This window comes from Centroberyx gerrardi, chromosome 22 (assembly GCF_048128805.1).
Source record: "Centroberyx gerrardi isolate f3 chromosome 22, fCenGer3.hap1.cur.20231027, whole genome shotgun sequence".
Lineage (NCBI taxonomy): Eukaryota > Metazoa > Chordata > Actinopteri > Beryciformes > Berycidae > Centroberyx > Centroberyx gerrardi.
This window is the reverse complement of record NC_136018.1, coordinates 3,964,579-3,979,928: the sequence shown is the minus strand read 5'-3', so window position 1 is coordinate 3,979,928 and position 15,350 is coordinate 3,964,579. Positions and strand designations below refer to the sequence as shown.

At 41.9% G+C, this 15,350-nt stretch overlaps 1 protein-coding gene across 2 annotated transcripts in view; it reads right to left on the bottom strand.

The window, feature by feature from the left end:
* The window catches only part of drosha (drosha ribonuclease III), an 88,370-nt gene extending 77,035 nt beyond the window's left edge, over window positions 1–11,335 (bottom strand). The window contains exons 1-9 of one of the 2 annotated variants that reach the window (XM_071894680.2): window positions 11,201–11,335; window positions 9,762–10,617; window positions 9,584–9,652; window positions 8,893–9,196; window positions 7,625–7,766; window positions 4,991–5,184; window positions 2,328–2,408; window positions 1,105–1,191; window positions 232–318 (exon numbers count right to left, since the gene is read on the bottom strand). In XM_071894680.2, the coding sequence (XP_071750781.2) occupies window positions 232–318; window positions 1,105–1,191; window positions 2,328–2,408; window positions 4,991–5,184; window positions 7,625–7,766; window positions 8,893–9,196; window positions 9,584–9,652; window positions 9,762–10,615 (1,818 nt within the window). In that variant the 5' untranslated portion in view covers window positions 10,616–10,617; window positions 11,201–11,335. The remainder of the gene's footprint in view (window positions 1–231; window positions 319–1,104; window positions 1,192–2,327; window positions 2,409–4,990; window positions 5,185–7,624; window positions 7,767–8,892; window positions 9,197–9,583; window positions 9,653–9,761; window positions 10,618–11,200) is intronic. The other variant, XM_071894681.2, reaches the window with a different exon arrangement.
* Window positions 11,336–15,350: the final 4,015 nt, after the last annotated feature.

Here is a 15,350-nt window from a genome sequence, read left to right as displayed (position 1 = left end):
ATTTTTTTCACTCAAACGCTGACCTGAATTATTTATGTTGTCTTAACAGACGTGTCTGCAGGGAGGACGGGATCCATAGGCAGCCCGCTCTGAGCTGACTGAGCAGAGGTTGGCCCCGCGGAGAATAAAAACGGAGCGTGGACCTGCGTGCTTTTCGGGCAGCGGAGCCGCATGCAGGCGGGCCCACACATCAGAGAGAGAGACAGAGGACGGGATTCAAAGCGGGCTTACGCTAGTGAGAGGAGTGTGGGAGAAAAGGGAGAAGCCTTCAAACAGGTACTCGTGGTCATCGTACTCGATCACCGTGGGCCTGTCAGTCTGGCGGGCACAGGAGAGACCACACAAACACACACTGTTACAAAACGCTGCAGCTTAAATAATATGTGTATAATGCGATGAAATAAGACAGTGATTACTGCTGCCAAGATGTCAACATTTTACCATGTAACACGATTAGGGATGGGACAATATAGCGAAATTCAATAGATTGCAATACAAAAATGTGACAATACGCATCATGGGGCAGAAAAATGAATTGCGATATTAGCTTCATGTTATTCTGCTGTAGTAATCACAAATGAGACGCTTCACCATCACAATTTCACAAGCTCTCCATCCAAATTATTTGCACTTTCTAATGACATTTTTACATTGCTGTTTACATTCTAGCAAGCCGATGCCGTCGCTAGAAAGATTTGTGGCTCAGGGAATAAACAGAATTCTGCACAGTCAGACTTTGCTGTCATTGAACTTTTATTTATTACATCGTATCGTGGTTGTATCGAATCGTGAAGCCCATATCGCGTATTGAATCGTATCGCGAGATAAGCATATCGTCCCATCCCTAAATACTATACAACAAATAATCCAATACCAAGTAGTAGAAGCAGCCAAAGACTACAGAAAAATACTACTGAATGATTGGATTCCTACACACGGCACAAACTCATATACTTCAAAATTTGATCACAGGGAAGCATCTTTTTCATATAGTAATGGCACAAACATGACCTATATATTCTTAGATGGGTTAGCACTTTTGCAAGCACCTCTGCTCTTAGTTTAGGGTCTTATGGAAAGGGTTAAGGTTAGGGTTAGTCATACCAGGAAGTTGGTGGGAGGAGACACAGTGATCCTGTAGTGGAACAGTTTTCCTGCGTTGTTGTTCATTGGACGACACGTCTTCACAGGCTGAAAAAGACACACAGTGCATACACGTGAAATCCTCTGAGAAGCATTACAAACTAAACAAATGACATATAGATTATATATTCCGCTTTACAATAGAATTTAGCACATTATGTTTTGCGCCCTTTGTTCTGACATTGTGTTGCACAGCCTTGTAAGGCCCTTATGCATTAAAGGGATTACAATTACGGAAAGGAAACTAGCTTTTTGTCTACAGGCCACGGTGGCTGATGCATCCCCAAATTCACCAGCCACTTTCTCCATTTTACCAGCCAAGTGGATTTTTAGAATAGAATAAGACCTCCAAATAGCCTCATGCCTGGGTGCCTGGGTAAGTGTCTTGTAGAGTAGAAAGCTACCACAGCCAAAATGTGCCAGCATTTATCTGGTGGCTGGTGTTAATTTCCCACCCAAACTTCTGTTAACACCCCAGTTAAAGGGGTATTAAGTAATCTAGACCTTTTAACTGGGCGCTAACGGCAAACACCAGGAATTACAACACTGATAGAACTTATCTCCTCCTACACAAGTGTCCACCAGCCCTTATGGTGGCCGGCAATTAACAAAAGCAATAAAGTCACAGTTTATAATAGATGAGTAAGCTACCTAATTAGAGCAGAGATCCAACAAAAACATCTAGTGAACAGGTAATATATGACAATGCAAAATATTGTAATCATAATACTGCTTTGTCATTTGTTGTTTTTTTCTGTCTTGTTGGAGAACAAGGCTTTTCACCCTTCGTGATGCCGGTCGCTCACTCACAGCACCGTGCTCCATCATTAAGCCGTTTAAAATGCGACAATGTGGGAGTTTTTGTTCCAAAACAGAGCAGGGGCCGGAAAGAGAGTTATGAAAGCCAGAAATATCAGCAGTCGGCAAAGTAATTGTTGAGTCATTGGTATTGATCAACAGCCCTATCAAACCCCTGCAGATGTATTGTGGTAATTTTGCGCTGTGGGACAGTAAAAATCGTGCTTATTGCCTCTTTAACACAATGGAATATGGCCACTGTAAAGCCAGGCGCTGCCATGGAGCGTATACAGAATACATATAGGCTGAGTGGAATAATGTCCTTGCCCCCAGTGTGGCAGGACTTCAAGGTTATGAAAGGGTGATTTATTCATGGCAGATCATACCTCCTCCCCCGGGTAGATGCTGTGGCGGATCCCTGTACGTCTGGCCTTGGCACTGCACTTACACAAGGGACCATCATTCATCTGGACAAACGGCAAATACGTAAATCAGACACAATTGCTTTACTTGCCGAGTTCAATACCCAGCTCCTAAACATTTTACATCTCAAAAAAACTCTTCCCAGACCTTCATTTCTTGACTGGATTTGTAAACTTTGGACAGTTTTCAATAGGATGTATGCCGATAGTGGCTACTAGGCAATACAAATGTCAACTAGGTGAGTTGTTGTCTCAACGTGGGGTCCGGGGCCCACCAGAGGTCCTTGACGGGGTTCCAGCCAATAATGAAAGAAAAATCCATGCTCAGATACTCTTACACCATTAGATATCATCCGTTTGTGAATTTCAATGCATTCTGGGAGTTATTCTGTGATGAAGTGTTGCAATTTACTTGTTTGGCGTACCGACTGTCCCTCAACCTGCCTCGTCCGCTTCAGTTAGTGATTTCCTACATTTCCCAGAATGACTTTCAGCAACCCCCAGAGAACGGGCCTGAACTTGTTGCTTTCAATCAAAAGGTGAGTGAGCGTATGGGCAGATATACAGCCGGAGAGTGCGATCATTCAGCTGTGGGTTACACGTGTCTATGATCGCTGCACCTTACTCAGAACACATGCCTTACAGCTGCATTGCATTATGGTCTATTGAGGGTACGGTCAGTGGACAAATTGGTCTCTCTGCCTCTTCTCCAATGGATTTCTCCCTGTGTGATTGTTGAATGTTGCTGCAAAATGAAAGAAGCCCTTGCTCTTTGATTCTGAGGTGCTGATACCAAAACCTTGACATTTACCATTTATTCTCTGCTATCAAACTGCACTGTGGCTGTCTCAGTGTGACGTCACGTTGTCTATTTTTGGCCATTTATTTGCAGGAATAAGAAAAGTGAATCACCAAAGGAATATTCCAAATAGCTGTTTTATAACAAGTGTTTTCAGGGTTTTTTCCCTTTTAGCTTTTCATACTTTTTGGACTTGGGAATACAGACAATAAATGTAGGAGGAATTGGTGCAGGGACACATATGTACATATATACATAATGTTATATACAGCACGCTTGTACATTCAGTTCAAGGGGACAGTGGAGCACATGCAGACAGACAAGACTATTCCTATGCCTCTACATACATTTAGCATTCAGTCACTATATTCATTCAGGCTGCCACTTGAACAAAGTGGCTTTGATAATAATAACATGATTGCTGTCGAAAGCAGCTACCGGAGGATGAGTACAAAACAATGCGAGAGAGCATGGAGGGTTTTTATAGATGACACCAGAAGCCCTCTAGTGGCTGGACTACGCCACAGCTCTTACTCTTACTTACTTAGGCTTTGGAAAGAAATTCATACATAGGATCAACTGCACTATTTATATTTGACTAAGAAACACATTTCAAGCATTTAAGCAGAAGCCTTTAGATCAAAATGGCTTTAAGAGAATGAAAATCAGGTGTGCCCAAACTTTCAACTGGTAGTGTACATATACACTTTGAAGTGACATTGTGTTGTTACACCGTTGCAAGTACATTATGTATTAGGGAGGTTTTCATCAAGTACCTACACAGTAATATTGTGTTTTTCAGTAGGTTAATACACTGGAATAAGGCCACTGTAAAGTAAAGCGTTACCAGGAAGGTTATCCATACAATATTGAAAGTCTCTCTACCAGACCTGCTCCTTTTATTTTTATTTCCTTCATGTTTCTTCAGAGCAACAATAAATACCTTGGAGTGAGTGAGCCTTTCAGTGTGTGAGAGGATATATTCACTCTTCAAATATTTTAGTCTACTCTGCTTCAGCACTGCATACTTACACTGACTGTCTAAAACATTGTATTGATATCATGAAGTACACTGAGGTGAATTCAGGTAAAAGCCATTATTGATTTCCCTCATTAAATCTACACCAATCACAAAGGAGGAGATGTAGATAAAGAGAAGCAGACGAGTTAAAGAAGGATCTTTAAGCTTTGAGACAGTTGAGATGTGGATTGTGCAAAAGGGGCTGCCACTCAAGATCAGGAAGATGTCCCAAATATTTTGTACATTCAGTATAGTTCCATTATGTAAAAAAATTGTTTCATGTCGTGTCTCAATATTTAAAAAAACATCAACATTGATCCCCGCAAACTAAGATCTGAATATTTTTATGACCCATCCCTAATATAACTAGTTATATTAGTCCTCAAATGTCTTGTTTTGTCCACAACCCAAAGATACTCAGTTTACTGTCATAGAGGAGTAAAGAAACCAGAAAATATTCACATTTAAGAAGCTGGAATCAGAGAATTTTGACTAAAAAATGACTCAAACCGATTAATCGATTATCAAAATAGTTGGCGATTAATTTAATAGTTGACAACTAATCGATTAATCGATTAATCATTGCAGCTCAACAACAACTAAAAATCCCTTTTTACTAGTGATTCTATTCATATATATATTTTACATTTTTCGTAATATAACTAGTTATATTAGGGATGGGGAACTAGTCTAACAGTTAGGAGAGAAAAAGGATATCATAGGATGCGTTTCTACATAAAGTGCTGATGGATTCTTTACTATTGCGATGCACCTGAGGGTGTGTGCGGCAGAATAAGGGTGACCGACCTGTCCTGGGTCGTTGTACCACAGCTCCTCATGCAGGCGGTCCGGGTGGGCTTTCTTCCGCTTGATCTCGGCGATGACGTCGAACACCTCGGAGTCGGAGCTGCTGGAGCAGGAGCTTCCTTCGCCGTCCGACTCGCAGTCCGACTCACTACTGCTGTCGTCTGGAACCGCCAGTCCACCGACGGCACAGACGTCTTAAATCATTAGAGCGTTCAAGAGAGGTTAATTTAAATATTGTGGTTACACACTGTATTAACTCACTGATTACTTTATACACTACCAGTCAAAAGTTTGGACACACACATTTTTCTTTATTTTTACAATTTTCCACATTTTTAGAATAACAGTAAAGACATCAAAACTATGAAATAACACAAATGGAATTATGCAGTGACAAAAAAAGTGTTAAACAAATCAAAACTATCTTATATTTTAGATTCTTTAAAGTAGCCGCCCTTTGCCTTGATGGAAAGACAAAGGCTTTGGAAAGAAATTCATACATAGGATCAACTTCACTATTTATATTTGTCTAAGAAACACATTTCAAGCATTTAAGCAGAAGCCTTTAGATCAAAATGGCTTTAAGAGAATGAAAATCAGGTGTGTCCAAACTTTCAACTGGTAGTGTACATATACACTTTGAAGTTACATTGTGTTGTTACACCGTTGCAAGTACATTATGTATTAGGGAGGTTTTCATCAAGTACCTACTAGGGCTGAACAATTAATCGAAATTTTATCGAAATCGCAATATGGCCTACTGCAATTTTCAAATTGCAGGAGGCGCAATATTTGTTGAAGGCGAAATGTGTGTCAAAACACCATTTTAAATGAAATATTGTCGTGCTGCAGAGATGTCCTGGCCTGCACATCATATTCTACAGACTTAAGAAAACATCTTTGTTTGGTACAGATCCCCGCAAAAATCACACCATAATCATTTTAATACGTTTTTCAATGAAAATGAGAATAATGATGTAAAAATTATCATTCCCTCTAATATCGCAAATCATATCGCAATTGCAATATCAGTCAAAATAATCGCAATTAGATATTTTTTCAAAATCGTTCAGCCCTAGTACCTACACAGTAATATTGTGTTTTTCAATAGGTTAATACATTGGAATAAGGCCACTGTAAAGTAAAGCTTTACCAGAAGGGTTATCCATACAATATTGAAAGTCTCTCTACCAGACACTGGTTCCTTTTATTTTTATTTCCTTCATGTTTCTTCAGAGCAACAATAAATACTTTGGAGTGAGTGAGCCTTTCAGTGTGTGAGAGGCTATATTCACTCTTCAAATATTTTATTATATTGCAAATTCTATTTTGCTAGCTGACATAAACTGTAGACTTAAATATATCTATGAGAATGAAGGAGCAGCAGGGTTTCTAATGCTGACAGTCACACACACACACACACACACACACACACACACACTCATATTCTCTGTCACACTTGTCACTCTCCCTCCTGGCAGAGAAATCTCACACCACAATGAGAATAACAATTATCAGCCAATTGAATAACTGTTGACTGTGAGCTAAATAAAGACTTAAATTCATATTCGCATTTTAACGTAAGTGCATGATTGTGGTGCCCTCAGCAACATATTTATCAAATTACATCTCCCTGAGCATGATTTATATTAGCGCTGCGCTGAAAGAGACAAGAAAGTTGGCAGCCCTGCAGATAATATCGTAAACAGTCGAGCACTGAACTTAATCTCTGCCTCGGCTTAATGCACTACTGATACGTGGAGCCGGCAAGGTTTTTAGCATAGCAATAACAATACATTGCCAACAGATGCATTAAACATTTGCATTTTAGTTATTTAGCTGATGTTCTTATCCAGAGAGACTTACAGACTTACAAGTGAGCAGGTAGGGTCAATTATGGAATCACTCACTGGCTGCTGCAGGCATCAAACATGCAACCAATCAGATGCTGGACAGTCTCTCTAAACACTAAGCCAGCATGCCCCACCCACTATAAGGGCTGCATGATTACAGCTAGAGCTGCAACGATTAATCGATTAATCGATTAGTTGTCAACTATTAAATTAATCGCCAACTATTTTGATAATCGATTAATCGGTTTGAGTAATTTTTTAAGAAAAATAAGTCAAAATTCTCTGATTCCAGCTTCTTAAATGTGAATATTTTCTGGTTTCTTTACTCCTCTATGACAGTAAACTGAATATCTTTGGGTTGTGGACAAAACAAGACATTTGAGGACGTCATCTTGGGCTTCGGGAAACACTGATCGACATTTTTCACCATGTTCTGACATTTTATAGACCAAACAACTAATCGATTAATCGAGAAAATAATCGACAGATTAATCGACAATGAAAATAATCGTTAGTTGCAGCCCTAATTACAACTAATATAATATTCCCAATTGTTTTACAACGTAATCCTAACTATTTTTTGCATTAATTTGTTTTGATGTTTCAGCAATAAAACTATTTGACATCATCTTATATCAACATCTTCACTACTTTCAACTACATTCTAAATTAAATTCAATATTTCAATGTTGCCAATACGCCAGTAATCTATAATTAGCAACTGTGGAGACTAAAACTGTGATACATGCTTATAGACAAATACTTTTGCAGCTCTACCAACCTGGATCCTCATCTAGTTTGGTCTTGGGCGGTTCCCATTTGGGTCTAGCCTCCTTGGCTCGCTCCTGTCTCTTCACCAGCTCTTCCTCGAAGCGCTCGTACAGGTCCCGCAGTTTGCTGGTCCCCACAACTGTAGAGTCTCCCTGGAGGAAACACAGCTTCCATTCAGCTCCAAACACAACACATGACAGCGCCTGACAAAGACATGTGGCCGAAACATGTCAAGTCTTTTTCAAATTTTAAATGTGAAATAGAAGAATGGCAGATTATTACAGGCATACAGAGAGCCACGGTCCTCTTGATTTTTTTGGATTACACAGCAAGTTAGTTTGAGCTTCTTTATTCCCTGCACACCAACAGTGGCATTGCCAGGGCTGCTCTTCAGTGATGCGTACTCTAGTGGTGCATGGTTTACAGGAGTAAGCCTGAGGTTTACTCTATATTTACTTACTTTTTGTAAAACTGTAGCGAAGGGGTACAGTGACCAGTGTCTTTACTGCAGTGGGCGAACTTAAAGTCCCCATGAAATGAACTCCTATTACTTTTACTTCCTGGAAAACACAGTATCTTTCATGGTGACCTCATGCTGCACTAGTAGGCCTAAATATAAATTCCAACCAATAAAACCATCAGATTGTTGAACAATCCCGCCCCTCCGCCCCTCCCATCAAATAAAATTGCTTTTCTCTCCCAGACTGATATTCCATAGAGCTCAACAGTGACTGCCCACTTTTGAACGGCTCCGGTTCCAGGAAGTGAATTTCCCATTCATTCCTCCATTGACGTTTCAGAAAATCCTTATATAAAGTTTAAGCCTGTAACCAAGCCAACCAACTACGAGATGAATCGTGACCATAAAACATTTGATTCGGAGCAAAAAAAAAAAAATTGGAAAACGGGAAAAAAAAACAAAAAAAAACAACTTTGCCTTTTTTTCTGTTTTCCAATTTTTTTTGCTCCAAATCAAATGTTTTATGGTCACGATTCATCTCGTAGTTGGTTGGCTTGGTTCCAGGCTTAAAACTCTTTATATAAGGATTTTCTGAAACGTCAATGGAGGAATGAATGGGAAATTCACTTCCTGGAACCGGAGCCGTTCAAAAGTGGGCGGTCACTGTTGAGCTCTATTGGTTTAGACTTTTGAATGAGAAAACACATAAAATCAAGGAAGTAAAGATGCCGTTTCATGGGGGTCTTTAAGCTGTACAAAAACAGACAAACTAGCAACTGAATTTAGCATGGAGACGATAACAAAAGGGCCAACAGTACCACTTGGTCCATGGGGTCATTGGAGTAGTAGTTCTCAGCGTGGGTACAGCGGATCCAGGCCGGTTTCAGCAGCTCCTCCTCCTCTTTCTCATCATCCCCTTTCTCCTTCTCTCTCTCCTTATCCCTGTCTCTCTCTCTTTCCCTCTCCCTCTCTCGGTCTCGGTCTCGGTCGGCGAACGGCTCCTCAGAGTCTCTGCTCCTGAGCGAGGTGTAGCTGCGCTCCCTGCTCATCCCCGAGCCCTCCGACCTCCGGTCCCTCTCCTCTTCCCAGCGGCCGCGTTTCCGCTCTCTGCTCGTCGACCGACTGCAACGCACGAATAACAGACATGAAGTGATCAACGAAGCACGACTAGTCATAGCACACAAGCAGTGCAAGTACACTATATTACTTATTATTACTAAAAGTACACCTTCAAATACAGCAAATCAGTGTTTCCTGTAGAGTTTATTTTTGTAGAAGAGGAAGGAGGCAGTTTTTGGTTCTGAGACCCAGGTTTGCTCCTAGTTCCAGTAGATGTTGCAGTTTAAAAATGGTTCTTATTTGGATATTTACATTATGGTATATGGACAACTGTGCTGCAACTAAAATGATTTTGTCTGGAGGGGGAGGGCCTGTGCAGTAAATAATAAATAAAGTGGGGATTAGTGTTTGGCAGTGATTATAAGACACTAGATGGGAATATAAAAGTACCTTCGAGGCCTCTTCCTGTGCCTGTCAGGAGACTGGGATCTCCGACTTTCTCTGTGACGATGCCTCTCCCTGTGAACACACATGGTTCTGACATTAGTCGACATTTCACACAAATCGATATCATTCCACACAGTCTCCGTCTTTCAGAACTTGCATACACACTCTTATCTTATCGTACCTGCTGCGATCCCTGCTCCTGTGTCTGGGTGGAGTCCGGCCTCTGTCGTACTCAGACCGGTACCGCCCCGCCTCGGGCCTGCCGCGCCTGTCTGGACTCCGGCCCCGGTCCTTCCTCTCTCCAGAAAACTCCATTTTGTGCCTGTCACCGTGGCCGCCGTAGCCATAGCTCTTCTGCCTGTGGTCGTCGTGGCGATGCCCTCTCTCCGGAGACCGCCTGTTGTCCAAGGGCTTCTCGTACTTGTACTGCCCCCCGTGCCTGAAGCTGTGGTCGGGTTTGAACGAGGCGGGGCTCTGGGCGTAGCCTGGGCTGAAGGTGGGAGGAGGGAAAGGAGGGTGGGGAGGATGGGGGTAGTTCATCGAGTAAGGGGGGTGGTAGCTCATAGACTGGGAGGTCATGGATGGAGGCATGGGCGGGTGTGGTAGCGGTGGCGGCGGCACAGGGGGCATCATGTACGGGTGGTAGGCATTCTGAGCGGACGCCTGCGACCCTGCCGCGGGGCCGCCTGAGGAGCTGGGGAGCGGAGGAGGAGGAAAGTTGGGCGGAGGTTCAGGAAAGCCCTGGCGGACAGGAGGCTTGGGGAAAGGCGGGCGCACCGGGCACTGGTTAAGAGAATTGGGAGTCTGGGAAGGCGCCGGAGGAGGGTAAGGCATAAAGTCGGAGTGCGGAGGCATGTAGCCGCTGTTTCCATGGTAGCAGGAGCCGGGAGGGGTCTGAGGGTCGTAGTGGTACGGGGGCACAGGAGGCTGGGGAGGGGGCGGTCGCAGGTTGGTGGGTCGGTAGTTTTGAGGAGACCCGTGCTGGCCGGGGGGCATTCCTCCTCTGGAGCCCCCGCGACCCTGATGGAAAGACATGGCTGCAGATATGACAGAACAGTGAAATTTAGTATTGATATCCTCTTGCATTCCACACTACAGAAACATAACCTGGAATTTGACTAAATGAGCCTAGATAATGCCTCGTTATTCATAATATTTCGTTTTGAATAGACACAACTATCTCACACACAACGGTGGCATAAGGCTTTCAAACCACAGGTGTAATCAAATGCCAATATCAAATGTTTGTTATTTAATAACACAGAGCCATATCATGTTTTATAGCTATTGCTAGTGATATAGTTTAACATATAAACAGTCACCAGTCTCTGGCAATAGCTGCCCATTGTTCAGTGAACCTGCGCATAATATTGACGTGAGCTCCATCAGCTACAATAGCTGACATCATTTACCATAAAACACATAAAAACAGGGTAACTGACCGTGTGAAGGGTCTAGCTAGGCACCGTAAGAAACGAAGACAGGCACTCTGGTTTAATATCATTTTTTTTGGCTGCCTGTAGCTAGCTAACAGCAGCAGCTGAAGTTACGGTACCTATGGTTATCATGCTAGCGGGCTGGTTAGCCCATCCTCGCCAGAATTAGTATGCAAGATCTTACCTTTCGAAAACAGCAAGCACTAGAAACAGAAGAGCGTCAGCCTGGCGTCAAACGATACTGTTTAGCAACCTGCAATGCTATCGTACTGTCTCAAACAGGGCTAACAGTACGAACCTATACAAATTATCATAAACCTTTACACGCTTTGAAGGGGTGCGCCTGTTTCTGGTCGGAATGCTGATGGAGAGGAACGCGGCTCGACCAATCAGATTCAGTCATTTTGCCGTTGGCCAATGAAATGGCGTTCTGATTTGAAGGCTTTCCCACCGGACTCAACCATGTAGCGCACAATGTAGTAAACTGAGAAAATATACAGTCGAGCTTCATTAGTGAATTTCTCTCATTAGTGACGTTACTTTTACTTATTTAAATAGGCCGCTTCCCATTGCATGCCCTCATTTATAAAACAGAATATTTTTAAATGAAAATTTAGCATGTGATCCTTGTGAGAAACCAGAGATCTGTGGATAAGCATAGTCATACACTAATTTGTGCTCTCAATCGTGAATGTGGGCACTGAATTAAAGGGATTGGTGCTGCCACTATTTGCTATGTGTTGTGCTTATCTGTTAGCGTTGTACATGTCTTAATGTCATGTCTCTCCACTGTGATATTGTAATTCAAATATCCTTTCCTTGTCAAAAGCCCATCATATAAGAATAGGCTTTCAAGTTTAAATAGACCAGCAAAAACTTGAAAGCAACCACCTGTGACTGCACTGTGGCACCTGTTGAAACCTTTCTTTGTTTACAGAGTGATTTATTGGACTGAAGATCATTCTTTCATTTTGATATTTATTGACTGGCCTTTCAATACAAAGACTGAGTATATGTGACATCTAAACATGCATTTTGTAAAAGACATATATTAAAGTTCCATTTTCTATCTGAGCCCTACTAGTCAGGTTCAATGTACAGTGACCTATGTGAATATACCCAATATTTAGATGGACAATCAAATTGCTGATTGTATCTTAAAATTAAAATAAAAACATAATAATCAAGACAGATGGTCAATGAAATAATAATAGTCTGTATTTGCGCTGTATAACCACTAGAGAGCAGCACAGGTTTACTGAAGCTGAATGGTAACGCACTGATGCCTCATCACCATGGAGACACATCAGCACACAGCAGTGCCACAATGAAGACTGTGGTAAAACTGTATTCTTAAAGTATACACACAATTGAAATGAGATACTAGGAGGAAAAAAATCTTGGCCTCAATCCATTCAAACTTTTCTGCATTATAATGACTGGGGAACCTATTCGTTTTCTGCTCCGTGTTGATCTGACCCCGACTCAGGAGACGTGTGTGTGTTGGTGTGAATACAAGGCTTACAGCCCAGATGTTAACCGGGTGTGTGGTAGTACTGCTGCGCCCCGGGAGCGATGTTAGTCAAGTTGCTGGATAAATCGATGTGGAAGTGCAGTCGCCCACGCTCTTCGCCCCGAGGCTCCACCTACATTTTGGTCTCAGCACCGATCTCGTTGCTTTCGAAAGACCTTTTTAATTGCTGTGTTGTGTAGAGACATAAACAGACTGAGCACACTCTCATTTAAAGGGGCCCTGTTACAGGATTTCAAATGTTCCTCTCTATATAAACATTAATGATCAAAGATGTTTAATGAAATTTGATCGATGTTATTGTATTTTCCTTTTCTTCAGGCACTTTGGGACTCACTCCGGTCGAAGCATCACAACTGAACTTAGTCTTGATTGGCTTGACAGTTACTGAAATACTTCCTATCAGGAAAGTTTGCATCATTTGAACGCCTCCACTCACGCAGTTTTACCTTATTTGAATTAGGGGAGTTGCTGCTGTCAGCCAATCAGGGTCCAGTATTGTGACGACTAATTCATTCAATAAATACCCTTTAAACTCAAGTACATTTATTTGCAAAACATCAGTTTATTTACAAAAACTATGTAAAACATCAGACTAGGGTTTGACTGATGTGGGTTTCTGTAGGCCGATACTGATGTCAATATTTTTGGATTGAACCCGCTGATTCTTTGTGTCGATATTCTGTATATTTAAACTTTGACAGTTTTCTTGCAAAAAAATCCCAAAATAGCATGGACTCAGTGTTTCCCCCATCATTTTATTCTTGGCAGAAGAAGCAAAGCCTCTGAAGCAGCACTCAGACTGTCATGGGACACTAAAGCTTTGACACCCAGACTGAAGAAACTCTTTTAGGTGTGTTAGAGTGAGGCAGGTTTCACTGCAGGTTTTACAGACTGACACCTCTTAAGCTGCTTACACCCTCACCTCCATCATATCAGCAGTGGGAAACATTGACTGGCAGATATATCAGCCTAACCCTACATTAGACCCAGCAGGCAGAATTGCTGCAATATGCGAAAAGACAAAAAATATAAACTGTATATTGTAGTTAGTCATGGTGTGTCTTTGGCAATAAAACATATTCAAAATGATTAAAATGCCCTTTATTCATTTTCCAGATGAAAACTTCTTCAAGCTGCAATGAGCAAAATTTTCTGACCACTGGAGGGCTTTATTTACAACACATTTGTAAATAAAGCACAGCAAAGCCACTGCGCTATGGAGGCCTACGAAGGACAAACATTTTAAAGCACCGTGCAGAAATGCTAACAGCTAAACTAAACGTCCCGTGGAGAAGTGTCGCCGGTTACTAGACTCGCTTTGACAGATTTTCCTCCCACTGAAGGTGAGAGAGGTGAAGAGGAGAAAACAGCAACACAGCTGCTGCTGTGTGGACGTTGGTTTATATCATTATGTCTCAATGAATTCTCCACATAGCACACATTAGTTTCAGGATTGGTTATAAGGTCTGATATTGCTTCTTGCAGGTTTAAGTGTGCAGCAGTCCCATGTGAACTGAGCTGAATAACACTTCAAACCCCAACTGACCAGTCTGCAACCTGACAACCAATCCCTGCACCAATAAACAACTGTCATTTGTCTTTATACTTGCCAACACACAAGACACAACCTTCCTCTATCTAGTATTGTATTCCGCCTTTGTGTGTCAGTCATCACTTAACAGAAAGCAATACAATACAGAAATATTGACAGATACAAACACCATAATAGAGATGCGGCAGAGCAGAGCCGGGCTTTATTCTTTATTCAAAACAAGAAAATGCATTGCAGAAACCACATACATTCCAGAGGAAAAACATGAATATATTTGCATCAAGCCTCCCGCTTGCTTTTCACCGAGACGTCTGATGGTCAGTCGGACCTGAAGAACCGCATTGAGATTCAGTCCGGGTTGCCTGGAGCCACATCAATATTCTCTGCCTCAGTGTCGGTCGTGTCCTCCTCCCCTTGAGGAAAAAAAAGAGGGGTGATTTTCTCTTCCCCCCACACACAGCCAGCAGGCTTTCCCTGCGCCCGAGGTGTGTTTTAAAAAATTAATTTGAAGAAAAATCACTGAAGTTCATCAAGTTTCATTTCATGACAACGCAGGGGTGAGCAGACTTGGATGACATTTCCGCGGCTTTTTCATTTCATCTTATTTGCATTAACCTGCGATATAATAACTGATAAATATATGCCATGGCTCAAAGCTCCTCGGTCTCAGCAGCTGTTTTCTCCGTGTGATGATGTGCAGATTATCTGACAGATTATTAAACATTATTGATATATTTCCGCCCTGATGAGCGCTGCAGCCTAAATGCCACATTTATTTACCGTCAGTTCTGAAGGGCGGAGGATCACATCGAGATTCACGAGCTGATACGATCCGCCAAGACACTCGGGGAAACAGCAACAGTTTCCACTCACGTGAACACGAGAGTCAGCAAGTGAGACCTTCATTCATTGATTTTTAAAGGTGCTGTCTATTCATTTTTGATGGCATTCATCCAGCAGGTTGATATCCGCACACATGATGTTATATTTTTCAAAATAACAAGGGAAACCAATACAATAAGCAGAGAGTGTTGACCTTCCTAAAGGGTTTGACGCTCAAACAACACCACTGCAGAACCAGACGTTTCTGTCTTTGCTTTTGAAAAGCTGAGAATGAAAGAGAGAATGCATTTTCCTCTGAAACCGACAAGGACAGTTTAGAAATATGCTTTCATACTTTACCTGACCTTTACTCATGTTGGCTGAAGACTAAACTGGAGAAAACGTAATTACTGTAATCTTGTGTTA